This window comes from Manacus candei, unplaced genomic scaffold (genome assembly GCF_025592945.1).
Source record: "Manacus candei isolate 608988 ecotype Guabito, Panama unplaced genomic scaffold, ASM2559294v1 h1tg000014l, whole genome shotgun sequence".
NCBI classification, from domain to species: Eukaryota; Metazoa; Chordata; class Aves; order Passeriformes; family Pipridae; genus Manacus; species Manacus candei.
The window spans coordinates 47,404,190-47,418,626 of record NW_026138062.1 but is presented as its reverse complement, the minus strand read 5'-3'; the positions used below and the strand labels follow the sequence as shown (position 1 = coordinate 47,418,626).

The following is a 14,437-nucleotide window of genomic DNA, read 5'->3' as shown; positions in this document are numbered from 1 at the left end:
ATAAAAGCCCTTCATTTGCCTGAAGGTCTGTAAGAGGATAGGCAAGGAGCCGTGGGACTGGAGAGGGGCAAATGTAACACTCAAAAGAATGAAAGAAAAGGTACCAACTTCATGCTGTCAAGGCTCACCAAGGTGACATGAACTTTGGAGGATAAGATTGAAACTCAATATAAGATCAGTAAGATAAAATTCAGCACAAAGGGGAGAAAATTAAATGCAGGAGTACAAATGGAATAATTAAGCTGTACACTGCAGAAAAGCATCTGGCAGTTGGGGTGGATTACACAGGAATTTGAATTGGATGGCTAACGGTTGCAAAAAAGGAAACCGCCACTGTAGGCTATATTCATATCAGTGTTGTGTAAGGACACAATAGACAGCTATTTTGTTTTACTGGGGATGGATGAGGCCTCAGCTGTAGTGCTGGCCTGGTTCTTGGTTCCATCCTGCTCGTGGAGGAGGAATGAGCATTATCTAGTGTAACAAAGAGAAGGCTGAGGAGGAAATATGGAATTGATCCTCATACTGATTAAAGCTTAGGACAAAAAACATTGTTATCAAGTTGTTTTCCATGTACACTCAAGGTAAGGCAAGAGCTATCAGCTTATTTTGCTGTGATAGGAATGAAATTTTGACCTCTGCGCCTTCTCCTCGCCCAAGGCTCTGCAAAGGCCAGGTAATGCCATACGTATGTGTTTCACAGGTAAAATGTAGGCACCCACCCTCCTGTTACAGATCTGTGTCTAGCAATAGTAACTCTGTGCTCACAGACATTGGTCACAGAGCTGGAGAATGCCAAAACAACCCATCCCATGAATGTGCATTCTCCCTGGCCCTGCCTTTTGGCAATGAGGTTGTTGAATGTCCAGTCACATTACAGGGAATGATGCACAGGATGTGGTACTTATGTAGCCCCATCCTGACCAAAAGCCATCTTGGACTGGATGACTTTCTGACATTTCTTCAAGCCCTACAATTCAATTGTATTCTGATTTTGATACTGTACAGAAGAAGGGTTGTCTGATAGCCTACCTTCTACATTGGTTGTTTTAACATAGATTTTAATGTACAGATTTTGCATTCATAAAACATTTCCATTATTTTTTTAATCCTAGCACTGCCTCTGGAAGGATTAAAAAAAAAGAAAGTAAATAAAAGAGGCCCTTACTCTGAAAAATACATCAGGCAGAACCAGAAAAGTGGCAATAACATAAAGGCTTCATTGATTTAATGTTAGAACAGCAAATCATTGAACAGATTGACTGAATGGTGTTATGAAGATGCAAAATATTATGACAATCATCCTGTTGTTGAACCAAAGCAATAGGCAATAAAACAAATGTGTTGTTCAAGAAACAACTGGATGTGGCACTTAGTGCTATGGTCTAGTTGACAAGGTGGTGATAAATCAAAGGTTGGACTTGATGGTCCTGTAGGTCTTTTCTTGTTCATACAAATAAGTTGAAAGTTACTGTAGTAGCAAAGTCAAAACATAAAGGACAAAAAAATTCTAATCACAAGATGCAGAGAAACAATAAGAAAAGGTTTATTCTTTCAGCAAAATTATCACATAAAGTTGTAGTCTAACTCGTTTATGCATATGCTCTTTTGCACCCATCTGACAGTGGAAGCAAGAAGAGTGAAGGGAACATAAATTAAGCTTGCCCTTCACTTGAAATTTGGTTATTCCAGGTTTTCTGGAAATACCCTACTAACACAACCACAGTGATGGAAGACTATAAGGGGTTATTGGATGTAAAAGCAATCAGAACACATGGCCATTGGTGTAAAAATACTGCTCCATCACCCCTTCCTCCCTCCCTCCCTTCCTTCCTTCCTCCCTTCCTCTCTCCCTACCTCTACACAATTCCACCTGGTTTACTCCCAAAGGCATCCTTGTTGGTACCCTTCAATCAGGCTCTCTCTCTAGAGGAAGTACGACAGTGTTGAGATCAGGGTGATGAGAAATAGAAGCGAGAAAAAACCTGCCTGGGTGAGCTCTTCACTGGGAGAAGAGGAAGACCATGGAAAATATGCCTGGAGGATTATTTTGAATTCACGAGCTGTGCAGGTCCCCAACTAGGAAATAAAAAAAATAAAAGGAACTGCAGTATGACAGCACTTTTAATTCATCATGAAAAATAGTTATCAGGGTCCTCCCTTTTCTTCTGAAGGCACAGGATGGGCAGAGGCATGAATACAACTAGCACAGTTTTATACTCCAGGCAAATCTATAACCTGAATGTGTAAGGCAAATTTGTACCTATTTCAAAATAATTTGTATTATAAACATTTGTTTGTATTTTCATTTGTATTATCTCTTCTGCTAATTCAAAGATCCTGAGGAAGACTTCTCTGAAATTTACCAGAAATAGATCTGGAAGGAGGAGGTTGTTAGCACTACAATATTATCTGAGTGTCCTTAAGATGAAAATGTTAAGTTTGGCTAAGAATTTGCAATGGTATGTCCCACTTCAAGACAGAGTTTTGGTTCAGTCACCTAAAGAGATGTTCAAGTAGGTGTAGCTGATAAGTCCACCTGAGCTCAATTAGATAGCAATCTTTCCACTCAATAGAAAAAGTAGTATTACAAATTTAGCAGGACAACACACAGATTGGCAAATGCTAAACCTATCTATATAACCTAAAGTTACTGTCATACATTTTTTAAGAAATCTTTCTTACCTTCATTTTATAAACCTGCTTTCTCCATTGCTTTAGTACTTCCGGAGAGATTGTTCTAAGCAGTGTTCCCAGCTATATGCTTAGTTATATAGGTAGGCAGCAGTAAGCCATTTCTAGAAACACATTTTTGCATCCTAGACATCTTCCAGGGTGTTTTTCAGAAGCCAGGTGGGAGTTAGTTGTAGCAAGTTCATACTGTTGTACCCTTTGTAGATCATTTTTTTATGCACCGTAATGCACATAATTTCCTACGTGCATCACCCATGTCATATTGTATGCAGTCCATTACCACATAATCATATGATTCAGTACAAGGCATTAAGTCAGATTTATGTAGAACACAAGATGCTCCTTTCTCTTGCCTTCCTAGTTGCCTCAGAAAATTTTCATCACATTTCAAGAAAAATTAATCCATGCTGTGAAAAAATGCTAGAATGGGCAAACTCTACTTATTATTGACAATTACTTTGGACATCTGCAGGCATATAAGTGTAAGGCTGTGAATAAGTACAAGCTTCATCACTGAAAGTATATAGTGGTATTAAAAGATGAGCATGTACAGGCAAGACAACTCATTTCTTAAAGTTATTAAATAATGCTTCTGTTGAAGCAGAAATGCTCCAGCATATAACAAAACACTAAGAAAATCAGAATGTAACTGGCTGTTTATGTTTTTACATTATTGGTACCCAATAAGCAGTCTGTACAACATTATTCAGCTGTGGCAGCCAGCTGGATGTGGGAGATAGAGAAGTTTCTGAAGGGGCTTCAGCTCTGGAGGCAGAAGTACTGAGTGTTCAGACTCCTGGATGTGCTGGATACCAAACTTACCTATAGGTTCCTGATGTCTCAAGTCTATCTCAGTTAGTAGCTACCAGATTCAGGCCTTATATTTTGTTTGGCAATGTAAAGTATTGAACTCAAGACAAAAATTTACTGGAGAAATATGAAATGGAAAGTAGTTTGAAAAAGTAGTTTTGTGCTACATAAGAATGAAATTAAATTGAAAACACGAAACTGTCTCTGAAATGATGGAAGAATTTTACTGTTTGACTTGTATCAATCTCAATCCATCTGTGATTCAGTTGAACATGTCTTTTGGAAAGCTGTTCTGTCAAGAATCCAAATTTTTTTATTACTTCCTTTGTGTTTCTAGGGAAATGAATAAACGTCTTACAGAGGAGCAAGCGAAGAAAACCTATGATCGAGCAATTAAATTAGAACAAGAATTTGGAGAATATTTCACAGGTATGTTTTTATTAATGCCATTTTTTCCCCAAGATATAGTCTTTTATTGCAAAACAACTTGATCAGGTCTGTCTCTGGGCTAGAGTACCTATCAGTGTAGTGTGCCCAGAGTAAGGACTTCTGGTTTGAGACTACTGTCTCCTTGAAATTCTAGAGCAGTTGAGGCATTCAACTTCTCAAAGGTTTGATGTCCTAAAGGAATATCTATGCCAAGGCCAATTGTATGATGTTTGAGAAGGTGAAATGCTGTGTCCTGCACTTGGGTCACAACAGCCCCATGCCTCACTACAGGCTTGGGGCAGAGTTTCTGGAAAGCTGCCCAGAAGAAAAGGACCAAGGAGTGCTGAGTCAGCAGTGTGCCCAGGTGGCCAAGATGGCCAAGGGCCTGTATGAGCAATACTGTGGCGAGCAGGACCAGGGCAGTCATCATTCTCCTATACTGGGCACTGGTGAGGCTGCACCTTGAATCCTGTGTTCAGTTTTGGGTCCCTCACTGTAAGAAAGACATTGAGGTCCTGGAGCATGTCCAGAGAAGGCAGTGGAGTTGGTGAAGAGTCTGGAGCACAAGTCTGATGAAGAGTGGCTGACAGAGCTGGGGGTGTTTAGCCTGGAGAAAAGACCTTCTCACTCTCTACAACTACTTGAAAGAAGGTTGTACCCAGGGCATCGGCTTCTCCCAGATAACAAGTGACAAGGGTGAGGAAATGGCCTCAAGTTGTACCAGAGGAGGTTTAGATTACCTATTAGAAAAAAAAAAATCGCAGGAAAGGTTGTAAAACTTCAGAAAAGACTGTCCAGGGAAGTGGTGGAGTGACCATCCCTGGTGTTTAAAAAGCATGTGACTATGGCATTTGAGGACATGGTTTAGTGGTGAACATCATGGTGGGTTGCTAGGTTGACAGTTGTGTTCAATGATCTTAAATGTCTTTTCCAACTTTCACAATTCTATGATTCTATGAATTTGATTCCATCCCTTTTAATGAAGTCAGAAAAAATGTTGCATAATTGCATTTGTACAGATCAGAGAAATCCTCACTAGTTCAAGACAAGAGCTCAAGCTATGGATCATAGGAGGGAAAGAGAAGGGCACCTTCTCCCTGACCTGAAAAAAAGCAAGGTTTAGGACCTGCTCTCTTAAGACCTGCATTTCCTTTGAGCAGATTTAGAAAGCTCCTCCTCAGGGGACTGGTATTTGTGGATAACCATTAGTAGCTTCTAAATCAATTGAAATGTAAGTCTTGACTTACAACAGTGGGAAGCTACCACGCTGCCCTGCCCTAGGACAGAACTGCTAGTTCTCTGAATTAACCTGGCTCAGTCTTCCCAGTACAAGCAGTGGGATGGGTCTCTGTCATGGGCAGGTGCCATTGGTTTGAACTTAGTTGCCTTTTGCAGGGGTATGACTTTTCCATAATCAACATCCCAGTATGCCAGTTCCTTCTCATTCTGTCAGTATCTATGAATGTGCTGAAAATCTGCTGACACTGGATGCTGTATCTATCAATTAAAAGAAGTATTGATATGTTTTCTCTACTGCAGCTATTGTCCAAGGAGATAGCTTAGAAGATATATATAATCAATGCAAACTTGTAATTGAAGAACAATCTGGGCCTTTCATCTGGATTCCTTCAAAGGAAAAATTATAAATTAGCCACTGCACCTCTGATTACGACGGGAGAATATTTAGAAGAAAACTATAATATACTATTTGGAGGCTTTCCTGTTTTTGTTGCATTTATGTTCTTTGCAGTCAATGTGAATTTTGATGAATGTACAACACAAAGTGTTTGAAGCCATGAAGGACACTGATGGGTCAAAGGGTAGGAACAAAAAGACTTCTACCATATAAAGCAAATCTGTTGTGTGCTCAGAGCACCAGTTGTAGGTATAAACTTTTGACACAGAGACCCTCTGTCAAGGGGAGCTAGCCACCTCCTGTGCCCATGCGGACATTTCGATCGATTTTGATGGCTGAGCTCAGTGTTTTGATTGCTTTAAAGAGAAGTTCCCAGCTCTTGAACCTCATATAGGGCTTGATCCTGCAAGGCGCTCAGCACTCGACCCCAATTCCTACACATGAGTAGCCTATTGACTTGGAGGCACTTGCGATCCTTCCCTCTCTGTTCAGTTCCATCAATTCCAGTAGGACTATTCATGTGCTCAAAGCTAAGCACAGGCTTAAGAATTTTGCTAGATCAGGGCCACACGCACCTTGCAAAATCAAGCTCAGAGTACTTGGTCCACTTCTTACTGAGGTCACTGTTAGGACTCTCTGTGACTTGACTGGGAGGTGGGTCCTATTCTAAGCTTGTCATTGCATATTTGTAGTTGGTACACCTCGACTTTGGTAACTATGCACATCTTTTGATTTCTGAAACCAAGTCAAGCATTTCTTTTTTCCCCTTTGAAAACACTATTACATCAGAAACTAATAACAATATGGTTTATTTTAATGATGTTTGGGTGTGGGAGAGGATGGAAGCATTTCACATCACACACACGTGCACACAAATACATTCCCATGTGGACACACACATATGAGGATTCACAGCACCTATGTTGACAAGGAGGGGTACAACTGGGAAAAGCTTTAAAATTTTTGATTGTCTATTTTATCATTTATATTGATAGAAGGCACTTAAAGATGGAATAATTTATAAAAATAAAAATATATTGATGTATAGAAACTAATTTCTATAGGTAAAAATGTTTTTGTGAAGATATTTTGTAAAGATTAATTAATTGAAAGATTAAATATTTACACCCTTGTGCGACTGTAAAATGTAAAGAGGATCATCAAGTTGCATTATCCCTTTTCCATAACAGATTCTCTATTGTTAATTATGAGCAAGATAATTCCTTAAATTGTAGTTGTCATTTTGTTTTTCCTTCAATTTAATCCTCTTCCTTGCCTCTATTTAATCATGATGAACTCCTGTGGAAAGATCTCTTTAACTGACTGCCCTGTAGGACTTTTCTGAACACAAAAGGATAATGCATCTTTAAATTGAAATGGGCAACTATTCAGAAGCAAAATGTCAATGCTCAAATTTGGTTAATAATGTCTCTCTTGGGAGGGAGGCACCCTTCGCCCCCAAATGTTTTATGATTCTTCCTGTTTCTTTCAAGGAAATAACAAAAGTATTTGATCTTTCCTCTCTTTGCAGGCAGGTCACCAACTAACCTATATCTTCATTCATTTCACAGTCAACAAGGGTCTTAAAAGCAAAAACTGAGGCAATGGAGTTTGTGAGGGATTTGGGGAAAGTCTGTGGAATTGCAGTTTGGGGTGCATGGAAAAGGAGAAGGAGATATTTCTTTCTTGTTTCACACTGCCCTTCCTCTGTATACTGATGCCATTCTTCACTCTGACTCACAAGGGGACAACTGCAAAAATGCTATGACAGTAAACTGAATTGCCTTTGCTGCTGCTGGACCATGTTCTCTGTAAAACCCACACTCCTGCCTGCTGCACTGCAGGAGTGCAATGCCTATAGCTGGTGGCTACAGTTTTAAGGGCAAATGCTAAATAGACTCCTCTGTTACTTGTCTATTTGAAGCTTACATTTCTACACCCTGTCGAGCTGACAGGTATACCCAGCCAACTTCCGCAGACAGCGTGACGAGCTGGATGTTTGCAAAAGCCACCAGCAGTGACAGGGTTAAAAATACGGGCATTTTAGTGGCCCTGAGGGGGCCTCCTAAGCTTACTGCCCAACTATGGTAACTTTGAGAAGTTCACACTTCTTTAACTACTATTTTTCTTGCCTGGTCAGCGCAGATTTCTAAACAAGGGTTTCAGTTAAGTCTCCAGAAGAGCTTTGTAATCAGAAGGGCTAGAAACATTTTTTTTTTTTTTTTTTTTACAAAATATAAGTTAATGAATGCTTTGATTTTGGATAATTCTGCAGAAATCCACAGAGTGACCCCAGATCTTTGGAAGCCATGAATTTTTCCATGCTGGCAAAGTACTATTGCCCCAGGTTGGGAAATAGCCCACCAGACCTGAAAAACCAAGTATCCTAAAGCAGGAACTTCATTCTAATTTTCAGCTCTGTTTTAAGCAATCAATCACATCTGCTTCTTTGTTTCTTAGTTCAGCATGCAGCCTTTTATGGTACTATCCTACTAGTAACTGTTTTGCTTTGTCATGTGCTGTGCTTTAAGGTGAACAGTAACACTACGGCTGAGTACAATCAATTTTTCCATCAGTCCTTGGTTACTGTAGTAACATTATTTATTTTTCCCTGTCTGTTGTTCGTGCTTCCAATTTAGAGTTGACATTGCACTTCTTTTTTTTTTTTTAAATAAAACATATATTTAAAAACAAATTGTCACGAGAAGCAGTGAGAGGTCTTATTTCCCTTAGGACTTGTACTCCCATTTGTTTTGTGCGTTGACGTTTTGCGTTCCATGTTTCAGCATCCGCAGAGCTGCAGTCCATTTTTGCATTGCAGCTGTTCAGATCATACTGGGTGGTAGTGGGAGGAGGAAGAGAAACATAAGACTCATGCAAAATTACATCTGGTGCAAAAAAAAAAAAAAAAGTCCAAACTCACAACCCATAGCAATTGGCACCTGAGTCCATATTGGTGCTAACACAGCTTAGCATAATCAAATTCCCTTTCTGTCCATGTAAAAGACTTAGGAGTGTCTAAATATGAGACAAATGCAGATGCTGGACCCTTTAGGAAAAGTGCCAGATCACACCCCTGGTGCTATATCTCATGTTCTGGCACAGTGTGTAGCACCATAGGGTCCCAGCAGAATCAAAATTATCACCGCTTTTTGTCCACCCATGAATGATCATGATGACATCTTGCTAGCTTTTTGCAGATGTGCAATATTACAACCTAATTATTTTTCCTTGCCACAAAAAAAAAAAAAAAATCTTCCATGCACTGACTCATTGAGAGCTTGCTAACAGGGCTCAGCGAAACAGCACTCTTCACTGGTCTTAGGGTCTGAGCATCAACCAGTGAAAGAGCCTCTTTCTTGCTTAATCCCCCTTCCTGCAGAGGTGCCCTGTCCATGCTAGCGCTTTGTAATTTCTTTGGTAGTTAAGGCTGTTTCTAGATCAATATTCTGTGATGTAATTGTGTTTGTAGCTAGCATGGTTTGATGCTCTGGTGTGGATAGGGTCCTAGGAACCTGTGAAAATCAAGGATAAAAATCTCTCCATTGCACTGAAATGTCAAATCCTCATCCTGGAGAGTAGTGTGGAACCTGAGCGAATAACCACTAGGAGCCAGCAACAGTGTCCTAGGTATACAACATCCCCCTACCTATTTACATTAATTTTCTACAGAGAAATTTTTGGTATTACTCCTTCACTGTTACTTGCTCAGTCAAATTTTATTAATTTTTTTCTTTTCTTATTTTTTTTTCAAATTGTATACCTGACCAGAGGGCTCAGTGAGTGACAACACAGGAGGATATTTGTAGGAAAAATAGAGTTCATGAAAAAAGTCTCAAGCTTCTTTTTCAGCTGCAGTTTTAAAGCCATAATATCTGCTGTGTTCACAGAAAGTGGTCTTTTATCCTTCACAGCTTTTAATCTCAGTATTTTCCCTCTTGAATATTCTGTCTGCCATGTTATGTATGCAGTTCTCTGTGTACTGCATTCAAGTGCTCAAGCCAAGCCTTGGTGAAATAAACTTTTTTTCCTATTCCATTAAAAATCAGACATCTTGTCAATTAGTTCAGAAATAAAAATGAGGTCATCATTATATTATAAAAAAAAAGGCTCCCATTCTTGGGCACAAATCAACATCAAAGCTAGCAGCAAATAATATCTAAAATCTATACAGGATATAGCTAGCCTGCAGCAGCTGGTGTAAATCACAGTCACTCCTCTAATTTCAGTGGAGTCCATCCCATTTATACCACCTGAGGTTAAACAGCTATCCTCCTCATTACACTGATTTTTTTTTTAGCATTACTGTAAAACACCAAGGCCACCTGATTAAACAGCAGCTCATCACTTTCCTCATTATTTACTGCTTATTTTACTGTAGCACCCAAAGGGCCAAGTCGTGGACCAAGATCCTTTTGAGGTAGGTGCTGTGAAATTGCTGAACAAAAAGCCCATGCAGAAGGATTTGCAGAATGCTGCAGCCCCACTGACATCTTACCAAGAGCAATAGGAACCACCACCTCACTGGCCCTTTTGAGACTCCGTCTTTAAGGTGAAGAGCATGAGAGATGATCCATCATCTCTCATACCACATTAGCAGCTTACAGCCCTGACCTATGACCCAGGCAACTTTCCCTGATGTAACAGTGTTTCTGGGCACGAGTGGTAGCCAGCATCCCAGGCAAGATTTTTTTGGGGGAAAAAAAGCATTAAAAAAAGGAAAAAAAAAAAAAGGAGAAAAGGCAACACTGTTGGCTCTTAGTGGGATAGCAACCTTTTAATTTCTGGATTTGTGCTCCTAAATTTGAATTGGCCAGTTTGAATTTCTGAGTGTAGCAGCCTGTACTCACCAAGCTGCTCTATCTGGCACGCTGGCCAGCGCGCATCTCTTTAGCAGGATGTTTCTCAGTCTAGCTGTAGTGTGGGGTACTCAGAATCTGAACTGGAGTTTACAAAACACCCTGTCCAGCTTACACTCCTGTTATATGTAAATACTCTGTGCATCCATTCCATTTGTGTAAAGAATAAAGCACACACAATTATAAAAACTGAGCTGTATATTTCATACTAGCTGTGTCCTTGCTTATTTATTCCGGTCCAAGCTCTCAGCTGTGGTTCAGTTGTAAATGCTTGATAGAGTGTTTATAAATATGTCATGAATTTTATTATAAAATATTAATATTAAAGCATTTTTACACTTTATAGCAAATGGATTCTTCACAAGGCATAATTTGTCTTTTTTCCTTGAAGTAGAATAGTAAAAGAGAAATATTATGCTTTTACTATGTCTTGAGACACTATGAGATCTATCATACAAGACAGACACAAGTCTGGAATTAGGATGGTGGTTTCAAAAATTACTGAAAATATGGTAACTTTTTTCTTTCTTGCAGTACTTTTTTTTCCTTCTGACTTCACATTGGTGTGGAATTTGCCACCAAGAAGATTCACTCTGGTGAAGTACAACCACTTTCTCCTTACCACACTTCTGCTGTGCATTGGGTATCATCAGCATCTTAGTGAATAATTATCAGAATTTTTTTCATAATTAAATCACTGTTCTATGTTTACGACATCACTGCACAGCCCATGGGGATAAGGACTGTAATAATTACATGCTTGTGAGCAGCTTAGTGGAGCGTAAACTCAGTTGTGCTACAGGATCCCAACAGCTCAAGAACCTTGAGCTGGGGTTTGACAATTCCAGAAATTACTTTGCAGATGGCTTGTGGGCTCCAGGGAGGCCATGTGAGCATTGTCAGTCCCCAGCAGAGACGTGAACATGACAGGGACACTGCTTTTGACACACAGACGGTGCTATGTTCAGTCTGCAGAGGACTATGGAGCCTCCATATGGCTCTGGGAGCCAAAACTGACACTACAGGGAGAAAAACTCTGTCCACAAGAGTTTTAGCTGCATAATCATAAGGATGGTTAATCATCTAAACATTCATTGTGATGCTTTAGATTTCTCCAATAGATTCAGAAGAGGGAGAGAATCCAAACAGTTGACACTAAAATACAGATGAGCAAAACTTAGGGGGAAAAAAAAGTTAGAAAGTTATTTTTGAGATGTCAGTCTGTTTTCTGAGAGATTTTTCATATCAGTAAGTTACTGGTCAAGCAACCTTAGCAACTATGTAAAGTTGCTTTCCTGAGCAGCACTTAAAAAGCAGTCTGTAGGTGGACTCATCATTACAGAGCAGGGTCTCTTATTAAAGTACTTTCTTCTCATTCTCTCTCTAGGCCAATTCCCCAGACTATATTCTGCAAAAGCAAGAGAAACTTAGAAAATGATCTTTATAAAATGCACTGGAGACAGGAAATACTTAAAATTGCAGAAAGCTAAACATGCTGTGACGATCAATTCAGGCAGTGGTGGCAAACCTTTCCAGCCTGTTGCCTTGGCTAGGCATGGACTATGTCCTGAATGGTCACCTTCTCTCATTTGTCCCACTGCCATTTAATGGTCTCTTCACACAGCAAACCCATTATCTGGACTCAGTTGTCCAATCACAACCCACGGCTTGAAAGACACTATGTCCCAGATTGCAGAATTATCTGGGACCAGAGCTACAAGGTAGGTGAGCAGTACTTCTATGTACAGATACCTCCAAGTGCCTAATCCATCTTAAGGAAGTCATTTCACAGAGATTTAGATTTAGATTTCACAGAAGAATTTAGGTGTCTATCTGGCATAAGCAAGTTATTCATTTCACTATAATTGTAGCACTTTACAGGTGGCACAAAGCAAGGCAATGACACCAGGGTTGCTAAAGCACCCGTGAGAGAGCAGGAAAATGGTAATACGGTTCTTAAATATCTGAGCACATAGCAGATCCTCTTCCCCACCAGCAACCCACACAACAATATTTATTATCAAAAATCCCATTTCTGGAAGTATTCAAGGCCAGGTTAGATGGGGCTCTGAGCAACCTGGTCTAGTGGAAGGTGTCCCTGCCCATGGCAGGGGGTTGGAACTGGATGATATTTAAGGTCCCTTCCAACCCAAACCATTCCATGATTCCATGATCTCAGACAACACAGGAAGAACTACCATAATAGCCCTACCAGAGCAAGACTCACCAAAAGCACCATTACAAAGCAAATTGCTGCAAGGAAGGTGACACCACAGCTGCAGAGAATGGACTGCTTGGCTTGGTTGGCTGGACACGTCACCAGTAAAAGAGACACAGCTGAACTAATCTATAGACCAGTGTGGAAAGCTGTGGACAAAAGCACAGCTGCCCTGATTGGTGGAGGAGGACTGTACAGTACCCACTGCTGCAGTCTCTTGGTGGTGGAGATGGATCTTCCCTGACATACTGGGGAGCCAAATATCCCAGGGAGACAGAGCATGGTGCCCAGAAGAAAAAAGTAATTTTAGTCAATGAAGAAATTGAATTACTTGCTGCAGAAGCTCATTAACTACAGTCAACTGCTCATTAGTGCTTGATCTAAGGAGAAGCAGGTAGCAACCAGGGAAAATGAATTAGGTCTAATATATTATAACTGCAACAGTAATAGGGCTGTTACAACATCAGTAGGAGGCCAATACACAGGTGGCCCCTACACCACACCAACTGATTAACTAATGTCTCAGGGTACACAACGAGCCTGAGGGCTTACTCTGAAATGTATGGACAAAGAGCCTTCACTGCAGCCTCTTAGGGCTTCTGTTCCAATAGGGACTCCCTGACACTGCCAAAGACTTCTCCTTGCAGTAAAATACAGAAATACAGTAGGGCATCAGCTGTAAATGGCAATTTGGAGATGTCTTTAAAATGCAAAACTCTGGCATGGACTTTAAACATGTAAGATAAGTACGAAGATGGTAGGAATCTGGAGTAAAATCAGCCCTAACAGCTCACGCGAAGTCGCAGTCTGCAGCACAAACAAATCAGTAGCACCACCAAACCTCTGCCTGACCTACCTACTTCAGCAGACTGTTCTGAGCAAAATTTATGCCAGACTCCAAGGAAACATTTCCTTTATGGTCTTCTTGCTGCCTTCTCCCTTTTTCCCAGGAAAAGGTGTTGCCACTGTGCCATTTGCATTTAAAGCTGTTCAAGGGGCTGTTCATTACCTTCAAATAAAAGCACAGGGCAAAATTGTCACAATCACCATGTTTAAGTACCATGAGTGTCAAACTTACGTCAAACACCATTTCTTTCTCTATTTTTTAACAGAAATTGTTTTGAATACTGTTGACTTGATGATTCACAGGATGTATCTGAAGGGTACAGGGGAAAATGCTTGTCTGCAATAAAGGTCTTGAACAGGCATTGCAGGATACAGGAGTCACCAAAGCACCCTTTTTCCTCCTCTGATGATGTATTTATTGGCTGTACTCTGCTTGCCTGGATGCAATTTGCTGGGAGTCAGTTGCTCAGTAATGACAATGCACCTCCTGTAAAATATTAGGCAAATGTTTACTAAGTTTTTAATTCCTTACCTGTATATAATCCTTCTTTAATAGGGCTGGCATTTGCTGTAGGTTAGTACACTTATCAGTTTACAATATAATCTCACAGGCAGTGTATCCAGAGCCTCTTTTTTCAATGGACATCACACCATCCTATTTTAGAGATACCAAACAAGAAGGAAAACACTACTTCAAGACTGTATCTGCTAAACAGGGAAAAGCCCTTCTGATCCCCAACTCCAAGGCACCTGGCAAAAGGCCCATTTCCAATTAAACAAGATAAAGTGTTTGCCTAAGCTTAGTCTATGGGTAGCTGGATTTGGGGAACAGGTAGTGTATGGATGTGAGACAAGTGGATCAGGCCTTATTCAGGTGGCTGGATTTGTGGTGGAAGAGGGGAGCTCATCTTGTCAACTGTAGCAGGTACGTAAGTGAGGCCATGG

General features: G+C 40.3%; 1 protein-coding gene across 25 annotated transcripts in view; it reads left to right on the top strand.

The window, feature by feature from the left end:
- Window positions 1-10,771, top strand: part of DLG2 (discs large MAGUK scaffold protein 2) — a 1,004,454-nt gene extending 993,683 nt beyond the window's left edge. For all 25 annotated transcript variants that reach the window (XM_051779210.1, XM_051779204.1, XM_051779229.1 and 22 more), the window contains 2 exons: window positions 3,842-3,933; window positions 5,473-10,771. In XM_051779210.1, coding sequence (XP_051635170.1) covers window positions 3,842-3,933; window positions 5,473-5,579 — 199 coding nt within the window. In that variant the 3' untranslated portion in view covers window positions 5,580-10,771. The remainder of the gene's footprint in view (window positions 1-3,841; window positions 3,934-5,472) is intronic.
- Window positions 10,772-14,437: the final 3,666 nt, after the last annotated feature.